Here is a 26,331-nt window from a genome sequence, read left to right on the forward strand (position 1 = left end):
TTTTCAATAATTTATATAGATTTTTCTTTTCCCACCTATTTCCATTATTTTTAAATCTACAACTAATACCTTGTTAGTCTTTCCACCCCACCCCCACTAGAGCTGTACCTTGAGTGTCCTGCCATCCATTCTTAATTAGCACTTTTCTTAGATAATATCACCACCTTCAACACCTCTTTGATCCTTTTGTCTGTGACATCTTTTGATTATGTGCTCCTATCACTGCTTGCTTGTCCCTACAACCACCCCACCCTCAACTTCTCTCCCCCCGCCCCCCACCTTAAACCAGCTTATATTTCACCCCTCTCCTAACTACACTCAGTTCTGTTGAAGGGTCATGTGGACTCGAAACGTCGACTCTTTTCATCTCCACCGATGCTGCCAGACCTGCTGAGTTTTTCCAGGTAATTCTGTTTTTGTTTTGGATTTCTAGCATCTGCAGTAGTTTTTTGTTTTTAGACACATGTTGAACTTGTGTATCATGCCATGCCTTGAGCAATGAAATGTTAAGTATCAATCTTTTTTGTCCAATAAACCTTGTTAGCTTGCACTCTAAATTAGTGATTGTCCTTATTGCCAATATGGGTTATTCCTTGGCAAGAATTTTCTTGCTCTGGGGTTTAATATAAAGTCCAAATCCTTACAATGTCCCATATTTCCATCACAAACAATTGAACATGTGCACTTGGACCATAAAATCTCAGATTTTAATTTAGTTAAAATGTTCCAGGACCGCTTTCCTACTTGTTATATGATTTGAAAAGAAATAGGAACTAATTATTATGAGAATGTACATCTGGGGCTCCACATTTCACTGTTGCACTGCAGTCATGGGCCGAGTAAGAATGTATCAGTCTACCATAACCATGGAGAGCAGCAAGAAACACACTCAACAAATCTGTAGCATTTTGATTCTAACATGTGATTATTTCTAACTTATGGGCATAAAAAGATGTACCACAGCTACTGAAGTGAAGAGTCATGCCATAGCACAGACTGACCATGTTGTGTAAAACATGGAATGGACTGGTGGGATCTGACAGAAACAAATACCTGATGCCCTCTGGCAATGACAAAAAACAAGGGCCAGAATTTTCCCGTCGGCGATTTGGGGGTGGGGCCCGCTCGCCAATGGGAAAATGACACGGGATGACGTTGGGAGGAACCCTGACGTCATCCCGGTTCATTTAAATTTTTAGGAAGGCGGGCGGACAGCGAAATCAGCTGTTCGCCTGCTGACCTGTCAATGGCCAATTGAGGCCATTGACAGAGTAATTAAGATAGTTAAAGACCTGCCCGTTCAACCTTAAGGCTGGTGGGCAGGCCAGGAGCCCCAGTGGGCTTCTGATAATACATGAAACCTCAACCACTGGCGGGATGAGGTTTCATGTCCGTTTTTAAGAACGTAAATATATTTTACGTGATATTTATTAACATGTCCCATCTCGTGTGACATTGTCACATGAGGGGGACATGTTAATAATTTTTTAATTTTCCTATTTTAAAAGTTTTTTAGACTGTCACTAACCTCCCTGACAGCGCTTAGTCTCAGGGAGCAGTGCGCTCTTTCACGCGCATGCACGGAAGAGTGCACTTTGACAGTTGGGGATTCCCTCCCACCCGCATAGCGCTTCCTGTCGGGCAGGCCGCTGGGTGGGCCTTAATTGGCCTGTCCACTCAAAATGGCAGCGGGCCCCGTTTCGGCGGCAGAGATCGGCTGCCCGCCCACCGCCGAGCCGGTGGGGCCCGCCCGCCAACCAAGGGCAAAATTCTGCCCAAGGTAACCATCCACACAAACTACAAAGGCCTTTGTTTCCAAGACTGCACCAACAATTTTTCTTCCCAAGGACAGTCCCACAATGGGACAAGCTGCCAAAGGAAATAATCAGTCCCATCACTTGAAATCTTCAAGGCCCCTCTTTAGCTCATTTCCATTTATAGGTTTTCATTATCTGGACTTCCATTTCAGCACCTAATGCCTGGTCTGGCTAGAGTTACCCGTACAAATGTTGACGGGATACAGATATTAGTCTGTGATGCCGAGACAACTAAAGCAGAAGCAGAAGGAGCAGAGAAGTCCCTCAGGAAAGTGCTGTTCAATATCCACATAAACTTTAAGCTCGGTCTTGGGAAATGTGAAAACAATGAGCTGTGACATATTAAGGTCTCCTTTAACTATCAACCTTCGAACAGCCATCTCTAATTCCTTTTAACATTAAGTTGGAGGCATTAAATTATTCATTGGATCCATGCAAACCCTATTGTCTGATGCTAGCCTGCAATAGCACGGAGTGATGGGGCGAGGGGGAATGGGGTAAGAACTGGGCTCTGCTCTCAGCATTCCCAAAGGCTTTCCCTTTCCCCCTTTCCCTCTGACCTACTCTGCCTCCATGCACAGGACTAAGGAAGCAACCGACTGCAGTGAGGTGTCCCACCAGTGAAACTGGGAAGCGTGTACTTCTTTGCCGGCAAATCTATGTGTTGGAACTGCATTTCCCAATAACCTTTGGTATCGCGAGAGGGGGAGGTGGTGGTGGGGGGGTAGCTTTTGAAGCCGGTGGTGAGGTAATGGTGTGATGTCAGAAAACCCTGAGGACAGTAGAGTAGCTGGAGCGAAGGAGAAGGTGGCTGGTGCTGATGCGAGATGGCCGAGAGAAGCTGGAGATGCAGATGCTAAAACAGACAAGGACCGTTGTCCGCTGCAGGAGGGGCGACTGATTGACCTTGAGAAGTTAATGCATCGACTGTGAAGTGCTGTTTTCATTTCTTTTACTAAAAAAAAGCATAATAAGACGCTGATAGCAGTTTATTTTCTTTTTAAATGTTAAAATTTCAGCTAATGCATTTTGCAGCCCCGATGCAGAAATTATAGCATCACCAGAGACTGGAGAGGATTGTGGTGCATTGATTGCTGCCATGTTCAGCTAGAGGGGAAGGGTTGCTCCCGCACTGCCTGCGTTGGATATATTCCTTTTTTTTGCCTCCTCGGAGGTTTTGGTTGTGATCCCTGTGTTACTGTTAAAAGGCGAGAGATGGCGGACCCAGCTGAATGCAGCATTAAAGTAATGTGTCGATTCAGGCCGCTGAGCCAAGCAGAAATCCTGAGAGGAGACCAGTTCATCCCGAAATTTAAAGGCGACGACACAATCACTCTTTTAGGGGTAGGTTTTTTATTTTTAAAAAAAAATTGCCCCGTCTGAAAAATAACAACCCTGTGAAAGTTTTTATTTGTGGAAATTAAAGTTCCCTTTGTGGGGATTTAATGGATTATTGTCGCTTTTGTTAACAGGACAATCGCTTTCATTCAGTTCTTCGTTTCTGCTGTCAGTGCACAATCGGTGTGCCTGGGGCGTTGTGAAATGCCCAGTGTGATTATGCGGGGACTGAACAAACCATTGTCTTTTTATTTTACATTAACCATTTTCAAACCATCCAACAGGAGATTTTGTAATTTGCTTTCTGGATGATCCGAGTCCTGCTTTGTCTTTCGGAAAGATTTCGATTGATAGCGGTTTCATTGTCAACTCTAACTCCGGGCAATATATATATATATATATATATTTAAATCAATCTAGCATTTGAAGTGGAAAATCATAGAGTGAATTCAGGATCTCCATTAGCCTTACTGGGAATCTAACCATCCAGAGGGAGGTGGATATGGCAACGGGGGCGGGGGAGAAAGGTAATCCAAATATACTTCAGTCAGGTTGGTAGGAGACGTCACATTTTTCAATTGCCTCTTTTTAGGCTTCCGATGATATTATTGGGGAGGGTGGCAGAAGGTAAGATGATCTACCCTATCCCAGTGAATTAGTCAATCGGGTTAGTTATCGCGGATTCATTGGCCTGGTGATAAAGTGATTAAATATTTAATAACTTCTATATTTTGCAAGGATGAAGTGCAAATCAGCCAATCATTGCTTGCCTTGTGAACGGGCTCTCCTGCTCTGGTGCAGCCTGAAATTGATGAACATGATGTCATCTGAGCCCAGTGGATATGCGCAGTCCTGCTTGCTGTAGCATTCAGTGAGAAGGCCACCCATTTGCATCAGTTTAACTCGCTCGGTGCTGAACCCGTTTTCCTTTCGGCCGGGTTTTCTCCCGCCGTCCAGCTCTCCCTCCGCCTTTCTTGAAGGCGCTGGTCCTTGGTGGACCCTGGCTCCCATGGCTTCCCGTCCTTCTCCACCCGTCGCCCAAGTGCCAGGCTGAATGAACCGTCGATGGTGTTTTAACGGAGCCTATTCTAATCACGCATGACCTATCCACTTTACATCCAGCAGCACTGCATAGTGATTAGGATTGGGGTGGGGGGGCTGAGGCTGATTGCCTCCCATCCCCAGCAAGCCTTAGTTTGGTGCCTTGAAGCCAATTGTAACAATGCAAACTGTTATGCTTCCCTGAGACGAGGCAAATTAGCACAGACTGACGATCAAACCAGTAAATTGCACCTGCACCACTAAATATATTCTATCATTATTCAATCTTTTGGCATTGATGTACTGTGGGATATTAGTATATTTTCTTTGGCCTGTTTCTGTGCTGTGCGCAATCCATTCTGCCCAACTTCACTGCCCTATGCTGGTGTTTATGTACCATGCCAGCTTCCCTCGCCACTCTTTTGCACCTAATCCTATTAACACACCCTTCTATTCCTTTCTCCCTCATGTGTTTATCTAACTTTGTCTAAGCTATACTATTTGCCCCAACTACTCCGTGTGGCAGTGAGTTCCAAATTTTGACCACACTTTGAGTAAAGAAGTTTTTCCTGAACTCCCTCTTGGATTTGTTGGTGCCTATCTTATAGTTGTGCCCCTAGTTTTGATCACCCTGACAAGTGGAAATGTCTCTGTCTACCTTATCAAGCCACTTCTTGATTTTAAAGGCCTGCCAGTCGTCAGCCTTTTCTTTTCTAGAGAAATTGGCCCCAGGCTGTTCAAACTTTCCTGCTAAGTATGGCATCTCAATGTATGGGATCATCCTTGAATACCCCTTTATATGGGGTTACGGGCTCAGGGAGCACCAGTACATTGAGCCGAATGACCTCCTATGGTGCCGTTTCTGGGTGGGGTGACTTTTTCTTTTAATTTATTAGAACCTGCAAGGAAAGACACAGGGACAGTGATAAACAAAATGAAAGAGAAAGGAAAACGCAAAGAGAAAAGTTGATATGGTGTTCAAGAAAAATCCTTACTGAATGTAAAACCTTTCCCATATTACATGTGACCTTACACATGGATTCACAGCAAAGATCTGTTGGAGAAACCAAAGGCTACGGAGTTGGTTGAATTGAAGCAAATGACTTAATATGTTTATAATTCTAACAGGCTAATTATACTGCCATCCTTGCGCAAATGTAACAGATATGCATTCCGAATACGAGCTGGCTTTTTGTCCATTCTGTGGAGATGACTTCACGCCTCTTTGGTTTACACTTGCTGGTGTGTTACTGCAGTCAGTACAACATGACCTTTTCAAATCTTTTAAGTTTAAGGAGATCCCAAGGAATCCCATGGGAACAGATGGCTGTTAGCTACCATGGCCAATTTCAGTAGCATTTGGATGCTAGCACACAGAGCTCTGATTGCACTTTTTCCATTTCAATTTGTTAGGAGTGAAACTGGCTTGGTGTTGACTTGACCACTCTTCAGTGAATTGTGCCAGTGGAAATTCACTGTTGTGTTTCCTGTTATATGTTTACTAACAAGTAACACACAACGCAAGCCTGCCAAGTTTTAAGACCATAAGACATAGGAGCAGAAGTAGGCCATTTGGCCCATCGAGTCTACTCCACCATTCAATGTATCCTTATTCAGTGAAATTACTGAACCAACTGGAACCTTGTCTTCTCGTGGCATATTTATTTTTGACATATTGAGCTCTAAAATTTCTGTTCTACTGCTTTGGGACTTGATTTATGATAAAGTTAGTGAATTTGTACTTTTTATTCTTTTTCATGATTTACGGAAAATAAAACATTGTAACCTACAACGAAGCATAAAATATGCACATTGCAAACAAAACATTGTGAAGCAGGGTTTCTGGATGTAACAGCCGTGGCATATGCTGTATGGCTACTGTTAAAGCGGGAACTAATCATGGAGTGTAATTAATCAAGAGAGAAATTTCAACTGCAAAATAGAATTAGGGAGTAGGTAAGACTTCTGGAGAAAGGATAGGGGAAGGGCTTGGAATGTTTTATGTGCTAGCATTGGAGCTTAACAATAAGTTTTAAGGAGTTTAACATGAAAGTGAAAGTCACCATAGTCCTAGAGGACCACAGGCTGCTCTCTCATTAAAGAGTGATAACTGGTGGTGATTTTAACCTGAGGATCACCACACCTCAGGCACGGGGTGAGGTTGAGAAGGCAGGAACTTCATGGATAACCTCAGCCAGTACAGGAATTAAACCCACACTGCTGGCGCCACTCTACATCACAAAACAGCCATTCGGCCAACTGAGTTAAACTGTCCATAGGCTATCAAAGTATGCCTTGTGGTCAAAAAATGAAGACGGGTTTAAAAGCTAGATATCCTGGAAAGAAACCAAGATAGGCCAATGAAATGAGTGAAGCCAATACTTCATTACATTCCTGTGATTTCTTAAGAGGCAAAATGGTATCTCAATCAGTGGTTGAAATGAGGGGCAGTGAAGGTAAGTAGGACTTTGAGAGAACTTCTGAAACAGGAAAAAGCTCACTATTCATGGAATGGCTCTCTCTTATTTGTAGGTTGGAAGATTTCCCCCCCAAAAATGTTATTTATAAGTTAATCAAATGTGCCCAGTTTATTAGTTTGTCCTGATTGATATTTGTAGGCTTGCAGGCTTGAGTAAGTTGCCTTATTGGTGGATAAGTTCTCATCTGAGAACAAAGTTATGCTGATATCCACAGCTCTGCAAATTAGAGTAACATAGACTTAAACTGTGAAGCTCAAAGCCCCCTGGTACAAAGCTATACCACATATGCATACAAAAGGTAGCACACCCATGTTGCTGAAATTTGGTAGTCTTTGGAACTAATTTTTCTAATTAAAGTTATTCCGTCAACTACAGAGAAAATCTCTGCCGACATACTGGTACATAGAATGGTTCCCCATTAGTTGCTTTAGCCACTTGATCATGGCAGCTTCACTGTTCATGACTATTTCAGGAACTGTTCTCCCATTAATCTTCTAATGATGACTAGGGGAACAGGATGGATATGGCAGTAAACAAATTTCCTAAAGGATTATAAGAGAAAAGGAAATTTAATTTGGGGAAGCAAGAAGTTGTGGAAGGTCATTTTGAGGTCTAGTGGTGATAATTTATAAAGCAAACTTGAAGGCCAAAAGATACACTAATGCAGTTTTGCAGAATAAATGTACAAAATCATCTGGGAATCTCTTTCTCTCTTTTGGAGAACAGACTTACAAGCCCTTAAAAGAAAGGATAAAAAGCAAAATTTAGGTGCACTGTTTCCGACACTGTTTTTTCTTCTAAGTTGTTTGCACATGTGCCAGAAAATCCAAGAGATAAATTCTATTTTTTTGTTGTTCTTTCTTAATTGGGAAAGAATGGACACTTTGCAGAAAACCATCCTTTAATTCTACAGCCAAAAATCCATCTGCGTTGTTGCAAAACAAAAATAATTCAAGTTGAAATTGGGCACCCCTTCCCCCCACTCACTTGATTCTGAAGCAATTGCCTGCCTTAATATATCTGAAAATGACTAATCTGGATGAAAACCATAAAAAACTGCAGCATCTCTCATCTGTGTGAAAAGATTGAGTTTGAATGTAAGGAGTAGAACTTCACAGCATGCTTTCAGCAATATGGTGGTGTTGCTATGGAGACTGGAGATGGCATTGAATTGTGGAGTCAGTGAAAGGGAATGGGATTGTACACAGCTTTCCTTTTGCATGGCTGCTGACTGAGCCTAGCCTTCAATCTAAGGGATAAAAGTATTTGTTTGTATTGCTGCTTTCAGAGTAGCATACCAATAAAATGGAGCTTTCTATTTCTGCTTCATACCAGTTGTGTTGAAATGGCCATCTCATTCTAGAATGGAGTTCGGGGTTTGTGTCTTGGCGAATTGTTTCTGAAGCTACATTATTTGCAAGAAAAAACATTTAACAACATGATTTAAGTGTTTTTCTACATTAGAAAAAACTCTTTAGCACCAGATATGCATCTGGCAACAAGAGGACACAATCCTAATGTTTGGTCAATGTGGATTAGGGAAAAATTTTCAGTTATAGGGTTAATTGTGTTAATTACCAGCTAGTGAAGTGTAAGAGAAAGCCGTAGAGTAATTAATGCCATATTTTTAATGTAAGTGTAGAGAAATGCAACTTTATATTCAGTGAATAAAGCCAGATTTATAGCTGATGTGAAAATATTTTGATGGGCAGTGAAAGTGATTTTGTTCTGTGGGAAGAGTGAATTTATGTCCTTCAATCTTGGATGATAGTAAACAGGGTAATTTGATAAAATACCCTTTTTCTATTCTGCATTTTGTGCTCTAATAAACGTAAATTCTGCCCAAGACAAAATCTGTGATGTTTTACTAGGATTAAGACCTGACTTTACTGGGTGTGTGAAGTAAGCATTGTTTAGCATAGCTGTGACGGTTAAATGGCCAAAATAATTGTAGGTCTTATTGCTAATATCTGGGCCCTTTATTGGAACGTATGCTAGATTTAAATATTATTAGAATCCGGTAACTTTACTAATTCGGTTTCTGTTTACATCCGAAGATTTTGAATTGTGAATAAAACGGGATTACTCCCCTGCCTTCTTCGAAATAGTGTCTTGAGATCTTTTACACCCATCTGAAAGGGCCTCAATTTAATGTCTCTTCCGCCAAACAGCACCTCAAACAGTGCAGCTCCCCCTCAGTACTTGATTTCTGTGCTCAAGTCCTGGAGTGGGACTTAAACCCACAACCTTGTGACTCAGAAGCAAGAGTGTTACCAATTGAGACACAACTGATGCACAAAATTCAGAGGTTATTCAAAATAATGTTTATTATCTTGATTTCCTCTATACCCCATATACCCTTCTCTCTCTCTCCTCTTTCCTCATCAATCTCCCCTCTCCTTTTGCCTCCTGGTTTTAATAATAAGCCTTTCCTCTCACTTAGCTGAGTGACAGATGAAATATGATGGTAATGGTCTTGCAGCCTTAACTTATTTGCATTGAAGGAAATAAGCTTTTCAAAAAATTCATTCATGGGACCTGGGCATCGCTGGCTAGGCCAACATTTATTGCTCACCCCTAACTGCCCTTGAGAAGGTGGTAGTAAGCTGACTTCTTGAACCACTGCAATCCATGTGGTGTTAGTACACCCACCGCGCTGTTAGGGAGGGAGTTCCAGGATTTTGACCCAGCGACAGTGAAGGAGCAGTGATATATTTCCAAGTCAGGATGGTGGGTGTCTTGGAGGGGAACATGCAGGTGATGGTGTTCCCATGTGTCTGCTGCCCTTGTCCTTCTAGATGATAGTGGTTGTGGGTTTGGAAGGTGCTGTCTAAGGAGCCTTGGTGAGTTCCTGCAGTGCACCTTGTAGATGGTGCACACTGCTACTACTGTGTGTCGGTGGTGGAGGGAGTGAATGGTTGTGGAAAGGGTGCTAAGCAAGTGGGTTGCTTTGCCCTGGACGGTGTTGAGCTTCTTGAGTGTTGTGGGAGCTGCAGGTAGAGAGTATTCCATCACACACCTGACTTGTGCCCTGTAGATGGTGGGTTAGTCGTTGCAGGATTCCTAGGATGGGATTTTCCGGCCCCGTCATGGGCGGGACCCACCGCGGGCGAGGTGGCACCCCAGCCAGAAGCTCATTGGCTTGCAGCGGGACCGGAAGATCGCGGCGGCAGGTAGGTGTGGAAAATCCCGCCGCTAGCCTCTGACTTGGTCTTGTATCCACAGTATTTATATGGCTAGTCCAGTTCAGTTTCTGGTCGATGGTAACCCCCAGAATATTGATAGTTGGGAATTCAACGATGGTAATGCCATTGAATGTTAAGGGGTGAAGGCTGGCATCTCTCTTGTTGGAGATGGTCATTGCCTGGCACTTGTGTGGCACAACTTTACTTGTCACTTGTCAAGTAACATTTATGAGAATTAAAAATATTTCAATCTAGCATAAGCTCAAATTAAGGGCCCAGACAATGACAATGAGACCTGCTATTATTTTGGCCGTTTAACCCTCACGATTGTTACAGGAGGGTAGTAATGTGCAGCCAAAAGCTAGCCACATTTAAATATTTGACACAGGTAAAACAGTAGTTCTGCTCTGTTTATACCTTTTACACCACACATTTTGAAAATTATTCATTGGTTTGTTAACACTGTGCATATACTGCCAAAGTTCCAATTGAGGATAAACCCCTCTTTTAAATTTTTTGGGTGTTGAGTCCAGAAGTACCACTAAGCATTTCAAACAGAGTTTAGAAACTCTCCAGTGAATAAGCAGATAGGGGTTTTTTTTTTGGTACTTCAATAATCAGCAGCATTTCCAGGTTAGGTTACTGAAGGTATTGTGAAGTCCTGAAAGTTAATCTTCAGTTTGCAAAAGTTACAATTAGAGATGCAGTCGCTTTTAAGGAAAGGGTAGATTAAATATGCATCTCCACTAAAGTTAAACTAAAGTTGACCTCACATAGCAATATGCAATTTTATAAGCCCAATGATATATTGCATTTCTCTACATGTTTTAAATTGCACCTGGTGCGTGCATTAGATTATTTTATTCATCTGTCCAGTAGTATACTTGTACTGTGCGTGACATTGTTGCTCTCAGAATGCAGCCAACTGTCTCGGACTTGTACCAGTGTTTGGCAAACAGTGCATGGGATTTAAAGCTCAGGATAGCAATAGACAACAACGTGTCTCATTTATTGTGCTTTTCAGATACTTCTGTTTTCCTGCTAGAAATAGCACTGTGTTTGCAGTTCATGGTGCCTTCAATCTTGTGATTAGCTGATTCAAAGTGTGAAATTGCTAACTTGTGTTCATTTTTTTTTGGCTTGAAGAGGCTCCAAGAACAACAGTCTCTGACTTTTGCCATATTAATTGCTCACTTGCCATTGTTATGATCCTAGACAAGACCCCCAAATTTTTGGTAATATCTGTTTTGTTTAAACTAAACAAAGTTTGAGATCCAAGACACTTGCCCAGTGAATAAAGGCACAAGATTCCATGGGTTTTGAGCAATGAAAAATAAACTTTACTATGCAAGGTCAGAAAGATAAAGCGATTTACACTATCTATCTTATACTCAAACTTTAAGAATTAATATGAGGTAAATTTGAATTAACAGGCAAACTGTGGTTGAATACGCACTCTATACATTAAATAGCAAATGCAACCAAGACTGGTCTCATGGATTTCTTAGCAACCCACCCAGATGTAAGTAAACACTGTGAGTCAACCAATCTCATTGAAACTCTGTCTTCCTCACGAGGGACTCCTAACTTTTTACTTTTGAAGATCAAACCTCTGAATTCCCTCAAAGCTGCACCAACTCAGACTGCCTCAATGACGGCACACCTCCCAGGGTCTCAATATAGTCTCCCAAAACTCCATTCCCCTGGATTTCTGAGTCAGAACTTTTACCTCTACTTACTCGTGCAATTTCAACTTTAATAGCCGGTGAGCTTCACTGGGCTGCCATTGCCCCTGAATTTCACCAAGTTCCCATCCCCCTAGCTACACCAAGCTATGAATGGCTCCCAGGGCTTCTTCTGAGCCCTAACCATTTCCAGTACGGAGCCAGTGACTTCCTGCCACCTTCTCAGCTCCCCAGGACTTCTCCTGAGCCCTAACTACACAGTGCCAGCTAACAGCAACACTTTTACTGCCTGGGGCCTGCTATAAGCAACAGCTTTTCTCCTGCTTCAGAATATTTGCTCCCACAGCAAAGGCATAGATAAATTGAAACCCTAGAACTTTCTTAAGCTCCTCCATCGCTATGAAAATGTAGCCTTCCTTGGCTCACTGAATGCCTTTAAATTAATTGTAGCTTTAACTCCCAAACAAAATAACTCTCTGGGCTGCATTTCTTTCTAAGCAGTGGGAACACCTTAGATGGAATTTTCCACTCCTGCCAGCAGCGGGCATCATGGTGGGTGGGGGCATTTAATTTGGTGGGTGGGATAAACTGTTGGAATTTTGTTCTCCTGACTTTCAAGGTGGGCTAAAGGTGGGTCAAGCTTTCTGATGAAGGATGTTGGGAATCCTATTTGCTTGCATTGGCATCTCATTAAAAGGCCATCTTGCCAGAATTAGGTTCGCCCTCCAAATTAAGTTCCCCGCCTGTGAGAATTTAGAACGTACAGTTTTATGACTATATAAATGGCGTGCATATTGCGAGTTTCACCTCTTCCACAGCTTTGAAGTCCGTAGATGTTGCTTTCTCCTTCTTGGTATTATGATGTGTCAGATGATGTGCGCCAGGCAGATCAAATCCACGAGGGAAAGTTGACCATGTGTCACAGCTGTTTTGCAATTTATATTTTATTCTGAGATGCGTGCCCTGAACTCCAGAAGTAATAAGACTGCCACGACTTCAGAGGTGTTAGAAAACTAAATTAAACATTTGATTACAAAAGAAATGATTTCAAGCACGTACATAGGTTTACAAATTGCTTCTATAGTAACTCCTAGAACCCCTAATTAATCTGGCTCCCAGTTACACCTCCATTAAGGCAACAGTAAAAACAAATAGATTTAAACAGACCCAGGCAAAGCAGCACAATACCCTGGATTGACACATAGCCTCATCTTCTTTATACATGTTTATCCCTTTTTAATGCAAATTCCATTGTTTGATATGTCTTTGGAACTTTACCTTTCTCATAATAAAAATCTTTTCGTAGTACTAATTTTATCAGTAACCTTTGGGAAAAACAAGCACACTGTTTGGCTTAGCTTCTTCTGGCTAGGTGTAACATCTTACCATCCCTTTGAAATTCAAACTACCCTGGTTTATGTAAAAATGCAAATTTTCCTTATACTTCCCATTCTAAAACTTCAACCATGTTTACATATTTAGCATTTCAAACCTAGCTTCTTGTTGATGATTCAATGCCTCCAGACCAGCTGTCTTCAATTCAATTAAATCCCACACACACATACATTCACACAGAGTGACTATCCAAACCCCACTATTAACCTACCTTTACAATAAATCACAATAATATTATGAGAATTATTAAATTTTCATGACACTGGGGACTCCCCATAACTTCACTCATATCATGTGCCATTAGCAAATACTGCGCCAAGGCTCAGCAAGGGAGGCCAGTGAAGGCTGGAAGGGGGTTGCTAGATTGGAAAGGTGGAGCGAAAGCTGGACAGGGGAGGCAGGCTTATGGGGGAAGGGTGGGAAGAGTATCCGGGGAAGGAGGGGAATGTTCAGGGAAGCAGAGGGAGAGTGTCTTAGAGGATGGGGATGGTGGTGTCGACAGTAGGGTCCAGGGGAGAGAACTCAGGGTACTGGTGATAGGAAAGAACAGTTACAGCCAGAGGGGGGATTGGGATGGAGTAAGGTGGCAGGTCAGGTCCAGGGTGAGAGTCTGGTAGGTGAACATCTCATTGTGGGTGGGCGGGGTGGGTGGTGTGGTCATGGAGGGGGACAAGACAAGTGGCTTGTATAATGTGAGAAGGCAGGGGCAGGATGGACATGGGAACGGTAATGGGTGTCAGCTCTGAGGATTGGAAAGGCATGTGGAGGTGGATCATGATAGGGTCCAGGGTAACAGGTGGAGGTTCAAGGGTGACAGAGGGGAGAGGAATGGTGATATTGGGTGGGTCTATGTGATGGGGGGAAGTTGGTGTGTAACAGAGGGAAGGTAGAAGGTGGTGGAGCGAGTTTGAAAAGTGACAGGCACCACTTTTCCAAACTGGCCTTGACTACGCAGTTAGTCAGTAAGATCCCTCGAGGTGGGAGGAGGGTCTTTTCGGGTGGGTCGGGTTCAAGGTCAGCACAAGTGGCAGACGAAAAGGATGCCCTAATAATGTTGAGGCAATTGGATGTGAAAGATGATCACATGTGCTCTCCTCTCTATGGCGAAGCCCACATTGCAGCAGGTTTGTTCCCGACTCATGTATCTCATAACATCAAGATTCCAGCGAGGTGTGGAACTGCTATTTGATTATTGCCAGTTGCCATTGGCTGCAGTCAGAGGCAGGGATGAAGGGAGGAAGGGAGGTGGATGCCTGCAAGGGGCACAGTTGGTGGAGGGCAGCCAACTCATGACTCCAAACCTCCATCCTCCCAGGTGATGGCTGACAAGGGATTATGTGGTTATGACATAAAGGGATATGGGAATAGTGTGGAAAAAAGGCATTGAAGTCAATGATCAACCATGATCATATTGAATGGCGGAGCAGGCTCAATGGGCTGAATGGCCCATTGTTCCTATGTCCACGTAAGGCTTCTCGCACATGGCTCTCATCAGCCTGGTCAAAGAGCAATGTCTCCATGTGCATTCATGTATGAACAGGGGGAACACCCATCTCTGGTCCTCCAGGATGTCCTTTACCTGGACTGGGTTGGGTGGGGATGCCATGTCTAGACAGAGGCCAGGTGAAGCACTTGCCAGCTGGCTTTGAGATGGAGGGAAACCTGTAAAGGACATGCTTGGTTAATATATCACTTCAATTCGTTCACACACCCACTGAGGCAATAGTGATGCAGGCTGCAGGCAACCCTGCCTTGCTAATGGCTCTCATCCAGATGAGGAGAAGGAGGGCCCATCGCCGGTTGGCACAAGGCCATGAGGAGTAAGGGCCTGAGGAGCAAGAGGAAGCTGTAAGGTCGAGCTATTCTATAATGTCAAGAGTCTGGTGAACATGGACCACTGCAATGATGAGCATTGGCCCGGCCATGGGTGTATTGCCGGTGGTGCTGTTACCTAGAGGTGAGCAAAAGGCAATGCCGGAGGTGCCCTTTTATCTTCCGGGTTGCAATTGCTCACATCTGCGAACATCTCCAATATGAGCTATAGCTGCAAGGACTGTGGAGGAGTAGTGCGGAGCCCTTGGCCTGCAATGAGTGAATGTGTGTCTGCGTGCCCTTTAAAGATGGAGCCAGGACCTTCGGCCCCATGAGGTAACAGCAGCGTGAGTGACTTCCTGCCTTCCCCAACACAGGACTCGCCAAGCTCCTCACTGATACGTAATTAATGAGCTCAAAAGCAGAAAATCGTGTGTTCACCTGCCCTACCACCCAGCAGAAATCACGCCGACGTTCCCACCCACCACTGGACTTCAGAATGGAAAATTCCACCCCTTGTCTTCAATTTTGCAGCTAAGTAAGCCCACCTGCTGCCTTTTGATCTTACCTTTCAAACCCTTAAGACAACATGGCCCCAACCTTTTAAATGTAATAATCTTCAAACTGCTTTAGCTTATCCCATTTATCCCATTTTCTACAGTGAAACCTTAACCTCCCCAGAACTAAAGATTACCTCTAAAATATCCCTATGAACCATGAACGAGGCATTTATAACATCATATTGGTCAAAATTTGTACTGAGACATGTTATATATTAGGAGGCACTTGCAATGAGAGCTGGACATCAACGTCGCCAGATCACATATTTAATGACATCATCACACACTGGATAACATATGAATATATTACAAGACATAAAGATTTTGTGGTGTAAACTTTGTTGGAACCGTATTTGAATTGACTGTTTTACAATTGTCCCCTTACAGATCTGGAAAAATGTGACGGGGCTGTTTTAGTTCGCTATATCCTATGAATATTTACTTGCAGTAAATGCCATGCGTTAGATAGTTAACCTCTTGGGGTGACCAGATCTTCATCCGTTGGCAAATGTATTATGGAAATTATTATAGAGCAGTTGCTGCTGAACTTTTCTATGGGCAGGGTTTTTTGGAAGGCAGGGTTTCCCACTGCACCACCCGAAAAGTCGGTGGGGGGAAAGTAAAAGTTCATGAAGAGCACAATAAAGGAGACACTTTGTTGTTTATTGCAATTCTGAGCCTTAAATCTCAAGTATTGTCGTGCCAAACACTGGTCCAAGACAGCGGAGTGCATTCACAGCAGCAACAATGTCACCAGCAGCATAAGCATACTTTTGGATAGGTAAATAGTCAAAAATAATGCAATGCACACACCGGGTGCAATTTAAAACATGTAGAGAAATGTAATCTATCATTGGGCTTATAAGATTGCATGCTGTTGTGTGAGGCCTAGCTCACTTTAGTAGGCAGGTATATTTAATCTATACTTTCCTTAGAGGTGACTGCATCTCTGATTGTAACTTCTGCAAATTGAAGATTATCTTTCAGAACTTCACAATCCCCTTCAGTAACCTAATGCTCCAAGGAGCATTAATTGGCTGGAGATAGGACTTCCGCCCCTCATTTGGGCAGAAGCCCCACCTCAGAGAGCTGCCGGATAATCTGATTGGCTGGCAGCTCTCTAGTCCCAGCAGTGCCTGTGGCAGTAGTGATCAGGATGACGTCTATAGCAGACCCTGATTCTGAGTCCTGGAGTCCAGGATTATTAAGTGCAGGGGTTCTCAGGTGGGGAGAGGAGTCTTGATGGAGAGGCTGGGGCTGGGGGTGCAGACCTTTGAGGGGCGGCGGAGGGGTCCTCTGATTTGGAAAGAGGGCCCTTGGAGGAGGCAACCCCTTCCTGCCCGAAGCCCGAACAGGGTGACCCGCCAAGCTTGCCCTCTGCCCCTGAACCTGTCCTGCCAGTCTCAAAATGGAGTCCTGATGGGAAGCGGCCAATAATTGGCCACATTAGGGCCTCAGATGGGGAAGGGGCAGGCAGGCCAACCTAGGCCTCGCCCACACCAGATCACACTGTACAGGTTGGAGCTCTGCCAAGGCCACTCGGGGAATTTTATGGGAACCCCTCGACTGCAAACCCGCTGTTGGGGGCTTTAAAATTCTGCCTTAAATCATATGGCATTGAAGAAGGGCATTCGGCCCATCATGCCTGTGCTGGTTCTTGGAAAGAGAATTTCAATTTGACCTCTTTGCCCATAGCCCCGTAAATTTATCTTTTTAAAGTATTTATCCAATGCCCTTTTGAAAGTTACTACTGAATCTACTTTCGCCACCCTTTCAGGCAGTGCCTTTCAAACCATCACAATTTGCTGTGTAAAAAAAAATCTTATCTCCCATCTGATCCTTTTGTCAGTGATCTCTTGTTGACCTCATAACCAACGGTGACCTTTATAAGAGAAGCTGGGACTGTTTTGTTACAAGATTATATATACTGTAAATTGCAGTGTATAAGTTAACCCGGTGTATAAGTCAACCCTCCCTTTCCAGCCAGAACATGCTATACTCGCATTTGTAGTCAGCCTCAATGTTTCTCCCCAAAAATGCATGTTTCACTTACCGGTACCTCATAACTAGGCGTAAGGGATCAACCAGGCAATATGGGCTTTGTTACGAAGGTGCATGAGAATTTAAAACATGCCCATTCTACGTCGGAAGCAGATGATGTTTCAAAATGGCTACCACCCACACCCACCTTTCACATTTATACTCGGTGTAAAGGCTGACCCCCATTTTTGGAGGGATTTTCTGATGCTTCAGACGTCTGAACTTATTTTTTTCTCTTTTACGGGATGTGCGTGTCGCTGAAAAGTATTTGTTGCCTTAATTGCCCTTAAACTGAGAGGCTTGCTAGGCCATTTCAGAGGGCAGTAAAGAGGAAGGCCTATTCCTGTGAGTCTGGAGTCACATATAGGCAGACAGGGGAAGGATGTCAAATGTCCTTCCTAAAGGACATTTGGCAATCGATGATAGTTTCATGGTTACCAATACTGAGGCTAGCTTTCAATTCCAGATTTATTAATTAATTGAATTTAAATTCCACCAGTTGTCATGGTCTCAGGATTACTAGCACAGTGACATTACCACTACACCACCATCTTCCATGACATCTATGGTATTTTTTAGTATGTGACTGCAGCCAGAGACTGTACAGTCCAGAGGGAATATTGTTCAAGAAAGTTAATTAGATTTAATTGCATTTAGGTCTTAACGATGACCTGCCTGGAGGCACTGGCTCCTAAAGTTTGAAGTGTTTAATTACAGTATACACAGGAACTGGCTGTAAACCAGGCATGTGTCCTTTTGGAAGTCAGGGCTGACGATGTCTGGCTTCAAAAACCCTGCATCTTGAACTTCTGAAATGAAGAAAATTAAAACAGAAAAGAAGTGTTGACACCAAATGTTCTAAAACCTTCACTACCCCCAGCCCAGCCCCATTGGGAACTATTAGTTACCTTGAGGAGATTGAGAAATTGGGTGGGGTGGGGGTTGGGGTGGTGGGGGGTGGGGTGGGCGGTGTGGTGTTGATGATGGGAAGAGGACTTTTTCTCTTGCCACCCAACACTTGGTTCTCCTATATTTAGTCGTGTTCTGTTCACAATGAACCAGGAATCCAATAATGGGGAGGAGTGGGAGGTGCATAATTATTACTGGGTGCAGTTTTAACTTACTATTTAATCTTGATTTCTTTTCCAGAAATTGTTTTTACTTCAGGAAAATTTTGTGTATTTTTTCCATGTTATCATACCAGATGATGAATATTGATGTGATTTTTTAAAATGTATTTCTTAATTTGTTTTGATCTCCATAGTGACTAATAATTTTAATAAAAAATTCAAACTTCCAGTTATAGTTGAATAGATGACACAACAAGATTTCACTTTTTAAGATGTTTACTATAACAAGCAGAATAAAAACACTATTGACTAAGTACTATTTCTGTAGACAGCTTATACTTTAAACTACAGTACGGAACTTTCAACACAACTGAAAGAAAACCCACTATCAGGTATACGTTATACTGTCCCGTAAGTAGACTTTTAATTTTTTCAGAATCAGTCCAAAAAGAGTTTTAGCTCCTGAAGGTTTACTTCTGATCTTTTCCTTTCCCAGCCTGGAAACTTTTAACTCCAGAACTGTCTTTCATGATGTGCGATTTCCTGGAGACTTCTCCCTCTAGCTAAAGATTAGCAAATCTTTTAGCCTTGTCTTAACTCCCCACAAAATTGGTCTTTCCAATCTGAATATGAGCTCCCACTCACATTCCTGTGCGGTGATTCATAAGGTCCTGTTGCTTTTTCTTGCTCTCCCTTTCCTTGACCCTGACAGACTGACTGTGTCTGTGAGTTTTCAGGGGATATCTTGGAAACTCTTCCCCTCTCAAAGCCCATTTCTATGGCAACGTGAATCACATGGGTATTGTATCCAGGTAGAAATGCTGATTAGCTATCCTTGAGATCGCAACTCCCTTTCATTTTGGAACTAAATGGGCAGTTTAAAGGTCAACTGTCTACAACCTGACATTCTCAGCACTTTTCTGGGGCTTTGGAGACTCACAGTCCTGTTAGCACGAGGTCTGCTACTGTTGTCTCCAAGTGTAAACACCTTGCGCCTTCTTCCTAGTAAAATAATCTGAGCCCCCTTTAAACTCTAACAAATCACCCAGACTTGCTGTCAGGCAGACTTCAGAACAGGTTACATGACCCCCTTCATTTGACCTCAAATTAAAGACATAGACCTAAAACATAACAATCTTCTAAACCTCATAATTGTATCAACTGTTTTTCAGCTGTTTACACTTTGCATGTTGCCCATATTTCCTTAGAAACCTAGTTCCCAATCTGTCTCTTCGCCCTGCCTTCCCCTGTGTATATTTCTTCGCTTTCTCTTTTCCTCTCCAACAAGGCAGTTCCTCATAAAGCAATTGGCCCGTTTGTGTTCCTATGCACTCTTGGGGGAGGAGGTGGTGTCTTTCCTAGTGGCTGTTTGGCTTGGTCTTTGAATTTGCGAATGCATAACGTCTTGGTCCCTAAAGTCCAAACCGATTTGCTCATCTTCAACCTTTTTATAATTGCCATGGCAACTGTAGCGTTGGCTGATTGAGCTGTGTACAAGGTATGAGCAGACATTTAAATTGAACTCAAAAGCTCACATGACATTTGCAGAACAAATGGAACCAGTTGCTGGAGGCAGCTGAAGGGAAGATCAAACAGAAGGAAGAATTGTTTGCAGAAATCAGACTGGGTAGGCTCAAATTCTCACATTTAATGCAGTAAGGTGTAGGAGAATTGAGAAATTCCTTTGAGAATATTAACCAAGAGCAGATGCAAAGTGTGGCGTACCCAAAGTAGTGTTTGACTTGAAAAAGTGGGTGTTGTAATCTTGATGTAAAACCCCATGTGCTACTGCTTGAAAATTGTTACTTTTTTTAACACTGGTTCAATGGACATATAACTGTTGGAGTGAATACATATTTTGTGACTGGAGTTAATTCCACCAACCCTTGCTTCTTGCAGGGAAACTGTGATTAAAATTGTAGCCCCCAATCTCCACTGTGCACTCTCTTGAGTGTGGAATTGCAGAGTTAATCCTTTAGAGAGGATGTTGAAGCTCAATTTCACTTCAGATGTGAAATGTAACAGCTTAGTTTCATTTATTTCCATGGTCAACATATTGGAACACTCGCAGAGCAGTAGTCAGTAGCAGATGGGGTACAGCTTTAGCATGGTGCTGTGCATGTTTACTATTTTGCATGTATAATGATAACTTTCATGTTACCATGGAAAATTGGGAACTTGGGGGAGAATTTTCTCCCTGTCGGGGGGGCTGAGTGGGCACGAGTGGGCATGCAGCCGATCGCCGCTTGCAATCGGTTGTGCGCTGCCATTTTACGTGGGCGGGCCAATTAAGGCTTGCCTAGCGTGACGCGCAACTGGAAGCGCTCCCTCTGTGGGCGGGGGGAGTAGGCTGAGTCAGGGCCTGAACTCTTTTGTGCATGTGCGCGAAAGAGCGCAGAAATCTCCCTGAGGCACGGAGCTGCCTCAGGGAGTTTAACTTTATTACGCAAAATTTAAATAAAGAAAAAAAAAATTCAGACATGTCCCCTCATGTGAAAGTGTCACATGAGCTGGGACATGTCAATGAATTTTAATTAAAAAATGTATTTGATTTACAATCCTTCATGAAACCTCATCCCGCCTGTGGTTGAGGTTTCATGATAAATGCGAAGGCCGCCTGGGCTCTTTGCCTGCCCGTCAACCTTAAGGTTGGACGGCAGCTCCGTTAATTCTCTTAATTAGTTTTTAAATGGCCTTAATAGGCCTTTGACAGTTTGGCGGGCGCGCAGCCGACTCCGGTGTGTGCCTGCTGAACTGAAAATCGGAATGATGTGCGGTGACGCACGCCCGACATCACTGCGCATTGTTTTACACGTTGGCGAGCAGGGCCCACTCTCACACACCGACCTGAAGATTCTGGCCTTCGGTTCTGGTGTCAAGGTCGAGGTTTGAAAACCTTTGTGTATAATTCAAAGTGCTGGGTCTTATCCATACATCTTAACATCAACAAAGTAATCAAATGCAGCAAAGCTGGGGTCAGCTCCATAAAGAAACATGGGTATGGACTGCAGCAGTGTTTTTCAACCAGAGTTCCCTGAATCCAAGGGGTGCTGTGAGCATCCTAAAAGGTTCCGCACAATTTTTAGGTCAATTGAAAATTTCTCAGCTTTTTGAGATATATTGTTCTTGTATTTAATGGAAAATAGTCATTAATATTTTTTGCAGTTTCATTCATTCATTCCATAGTGTTTTAATTTGTTTTCATTTTTGTTTTATCATATATATATGAGGGGAAGAGGGAGAGAGGTTTGGGGTTCTACTGAATTTCGCAATATATTACAGGGTTTTGAAACAGAAAACGGTCATAAACCACTGGATTATAGTATAGCCATTGAATGGGTCTTTAATATGAAGCCTTGCTCTATGTTTTTGAATATGACTTAGGTGGCTAACACTAGTACCACTCGGCTACACCATTCATTACCTTGTCTTCCTTTCTCCCGCTTACTTTAGTTGTCAAGGGCATGCAGTAGATTTTTGGGGCACTGGTTTGTTGTTTTGGCACCATTATGGGAAGAGAAAGAATGATTGTATTTATATAGAACCTCACCATGCTGTCAAGATGTGTTAAAGAAATTTACAATCAATCAGTTACTTTTGAAGTGCTATGTAGGCAAAGGCAGCAGCCAGTTTATACAGGACAAAACCCAGCAAACCGGAAATGGGACAAAATGACAACTTATGTTTTTGGTGATGATGGTTAAAATCATGGGATGCCATGGAATGATTCATTCGGATATAAAAGGATGCCACTCAGCCCATCAAGCCCATGCCAGCTCTCTGTGGGACAGTCCAGTCAATCCCATTCCAATGCTCTATCCCCCTAACTCTGCAAATTTATTTCTGTCAACAGCCTATCCAATTTCTTTTTGAAATCATTGATCGTCTCTGCTTCCATCACCCTTGTAGGCAGAGAGTTCCAGGTCATTACCACCCCCCCTCGCTGTGCAACAAAACTCTTCTTCGCATCCCCCTGTATCGTTTGCCCAAACCCTTAAATCAGTGTCCTTGTACCATCAGCTTATGGGAACAGCTTTTCTTTGTATACCTTATCTAAACCTGTCATTATCTTGTGCACTTCCTATCAGATCTCTCCTCAACCTGCTTTGCTCCAAGGAGAACAACCCCTGCTTCTCGAAACTAACCTTGTAGCTAAAATCCCTTATCCCTGGACCCATTCTGGTAAATGTCCACTATGCCCCCTCAAGGATCCTCACACCTTCCCTGAAGCGTGGTGACCAGAACTGGATGCAATACTCTAGCTGTAGTCTCACCAGAGCTTTGTAAAGGTTCAGCATAACTTCCTTTCTTTTGTACTCAGCACCTCGATTTATGAAGCCCAAGATTCCATACGCTTTACTAATCACTCTTTCAATATGCCCTGCCAACTTCAAAGATCCATGCTCATGAACCGCCCCTCCCAGATCGCTCCGCACACTCTTTAGAATTGTGCCATTAAGTCTGTGTTACCTCTCCCAATCCCTTCTGCCAAAATGCATCATCTCACACTTCAGTATTGAATTCGACTTCCACTTGTCTGCCTATTCTGCTAGCTTATCTACGTCTTGTTGCAATCGATTGGTATCACCCTCCAAGTTTGGTATCATCAGCAAATTTTGAAATTTTACACTGTGTTCAAATCATTTATTTAGACAAAAAGACAGTAGTTCTTGACTGACGCCTTGGGGAACACCAAAAACAACCATTGACTATGGCTCGCTGTTCCCTGTCTTTTAAACCAGTTTTTAAAATCCAAGCTGATACTGACCCTCCTATTCCATGAGCTTCAATTTTGTTAACCAGCCCTGATGTGGTACTTTGGCAAAGGCTTTCTTAAAATAAATATACGTAACATCTACTGCATTTTCTTCATTAACGTTTTCTGTTGTTTCATCAAAAAATTGCATTAGATTAGCCAAGCACAACCTGCCTTTTACAGATCAGTGCTGCCTTTCTTTAATTAATTCAAACCTCTCCAAGTGCTTAATATTTTTTCCCTTGTCCGTTGTTTCTAAAACTCTTACCCACCACTAGTGTTAAACTGACTGGCCTCTAGTTACTAGGAATGTTATTATGCCCTTTCTTGAACAAGGGTGTCACATTTGTCAGTTTTCTAGCCTCGGGCATCTCCTCCCTATCTAGGGAAGATTGGAAGATTATGGCAACTTCTTCCATTATCTCCACTCTGACTTTCTTTAGCAATCTGGAATGCAAGCCACCCAGACCAGGGAACATATCCACTCTAAGCATAGCCAAGCTTTCCAGTACATCCTGCCTATCAAATTTCACCCCATTCATTACTTCTACCACCACCACTTCTACCGATATTTTGTCAGCATCATCTTCCTTAGTAAACACTGATATAAGGTAAAACAAAACAAAAACAGAATTACCTGGAAAAACTCAGCAAGTCTGGCAGCATCGGCGGAGAAGAAATCAGTCAACGTTTCGAGCCTCCATGGCCCTTCGGCAGAACTGCCATTTTAAAATTTTTTTTGGGTAGGAGGTAGAAGCGGGCCGTCCGAGGTTGGGCGACTATCAAGTTGGAAGCTGTGGGAGGAAGATCTCCAGAGGAGGTGAGGTCAGTGACAGTCCTGGAAACAATGGCTTGATGTTCTGTGGTGGGGTCATGGTCCAGGGAGACGTAGGAGGAAACGTCTGCGAGTTGACGCTCAGCCTCCGCGAGGTAGAGGTCAATGCGCCAGACAACAACAGTACCACCCTTGTCAGCGGGTTTGATGACAATGTTGGGGTTGGACCTGAGAGAACGGAGTGCAGTGAGTTCAGAGAGAGAAAGATTAGAATGGGTGAGAGGAGCAGAGAAATTGAGACGGCTAATGTCACGCCGACAGTTCTCAATGAAAAGATCAAGAGAAGGTAAGAATCCAGAGGGAGGGGTCCAAGTGGAGGGAGAATATTGGAGGTGGGTAAAAGGATCCGTTGAACGGGGAGAGGACTCCTGCCCAAAGAAGTGAGCACGGAGACGAAGATGGCGGAAGAAGAGTTCAGCATCATGCCGAGCCCAAAATTCATTGAGATGAGGGCGTAAGGGTATGAAACTAAGTCCTTTGCTGAGCACTGAACGTTCAGCATCGGAGAGGGGAAGGTCAGGGGGTATAGTGAATACGCGGCTGGGGCTGGGATTGGAAGATGGGGTGAGGACGGAGGGACAAGCAGGGGTGGAGGGTCCCAGATGGGTGTTGGAGTCGATGAGTTGTTGGAGCTTGCGTTCCTTAGCACTTGAGAGAAAGAGAAAAAGTTTCTTGTTGAGGCGACGGATGAGGCGAAGAATAAAATGAAACTGGGGGCACGCGCAGCTTTGAAAAAGGGTGCGGCGGTGCTGCTGGAGGGAGAGGTCGAGTGTGTTCATATGGCGGCGCATGGCACTGAGTGTGGATCTCAGAATGCGACGGGAACAGCAGTCCGAGATGTCCCGGAGATACCTGTAATCCTGGGTGGGTTCGAAACAAGAGGGATGGAATTTCAGTTGAAATCCACGTGGGGTGAGTCGGAGACGGAGACAGTCACTGAGAAAGGAGATATGGCTGTGAAAGCGGGTTTTAGTAAACACCTTGTCAAACACCAGGAGAGAAATGGAAAGCAATGAAGGTGAGCAGGGCAGAAGAGACAGTTGGAAATCCTGTCGGAGGACAGAACCGTACTTCTTCCAAGAGGGCATTTTTTTGAAGAGAGGTGGCAGTCAATCAAACACAAAGATAAAAACAAAAAGCTAAAAGCTACTGCGGATGCTGGAAATCCAAAACAAAACAAAAACAGAATTACCTGATATAAGGTACTCATTAAATAATCAGGCCTTGCCTTGTTCCTCTAAGCATACTTTATTTGTCCCTAATAGGCCACACTCTGCCTCTTACTACCCACTTACTATTCACATGCCAGTAGAGGATTTTTTGGGCTACCTTTTATGTTAACCGCCAGTTCTCATATTGCCTCGATGCCAGTTTTATTTTCCACTTCACTTCCCCTCAATTTATTGCATCTAATCTGGCTCTCACTTGAAGAATTCACCTGACATGTATCATACACCCTCTTTTTTGCTTCATCAAATTCACTATCTCCCTCATCATCCTTGGTGGCCTGGCTTTGGTTCTCCTGCCTTCCCTTCTTGTTGGAATGTACCTAGCCTGGACCTGAAACATTTTTCCTTAAAGATCACCCATTACAGTTGCAGGTTTTCCTGCAAAAATTTGGTTCAATTTTACCCTGGCTAGATCCCCCCCCATTGAAGTTAACTCTTTTCCAATTTGGACGTTCTACTTTAGATTGTTCGTTGCTCTTCCCCATTACTGATCTAAACCTTATGGGCAGGATATTGAGTTTGGCGAGCGGTGGGCGGGGCCCGCTCGCTGGCACGTAAAAAGATGAGGGATGAAGTCGGCCGGAACTCCTGATGTCACCCCACGTCATTTCAATTTTCAGGTCGGCGGGGGTGCAGCCGAATCAGCTGTGCGCCCGTTGACCTGCCAACGGCCAATTGAGGCCATTTAAAAACTAATTGAAACAGTTAAAGGACCTGCCCGTCCAACCTTCAGATTGGCGGGCAGGCCGGGAGCCCTGGCAGGCTTCAGAAAAAGTATGAAACCTCATCCACAGGCGGGATGAGGTTTCATGTAGGTTTTTAAAAATTTTATAAAAGTTGAATTAAAAGTGATGGACATGTCCCAACTCATGTGACAGTGTCACAAGAGGGGACATGTCAGGGAAATTTTATTTGTCTATATTTCACATTTTTGAATTTGGCACCAATCTCCCTGAGGCAGCATTTAGCCTCAGGGAGATGAGTGCGCTCTTACGCGTGCATGCGTGAAAGAGCGCACTCTCGGCTTAGGGAATCCTCCCCTGCCCGCACAGGGAGTGCCTAGCGCTTCCTGGCGGACGCCACGGTGG

General features: G+C 43.6%; 1 protein-coding gene across 1 annotated transcript in view; it reads left to right on the top strand.

The window, feature by feature from the left end:
* The first annotated feature begins 2,567 nt into the window (after positions 1-2,567).
* Positions 2,568-26,331, top strand: part of kif5c (kinesin family member 5C) — a 192,549-nt gene continuing 168,785 nt past the window's right edge. Inside the window, exon 1 of the mRNA XM_078552528.1 lies at positions 2,568-3,161. Coding sequence (XP_078408654.1) covers positions 3,033-3,161 — 129 coding nt within the window. The 5' untranslated portion in view covers positions 2,568-3,032. The remainder of the gene's footprint in view (positions 3,162-26,331) is intronic.

The sequence above is a fragment of the Cetorhinus maximus genome, chromosome 11 (genome assembly GCF_964194155.1).
Source record: "Cetorhinus maximus chromosome 11, sCetMax3.hap1.1, whole genome shotgun sequence".
In the NCBI taxonomy this organism is placed as follows: Eukaryota; Metazoa; Chordata; class Chondrichthyes; order Lamniformes; family Cetorhinidae; genus Cetorhinus; species Cetorhinus maximus.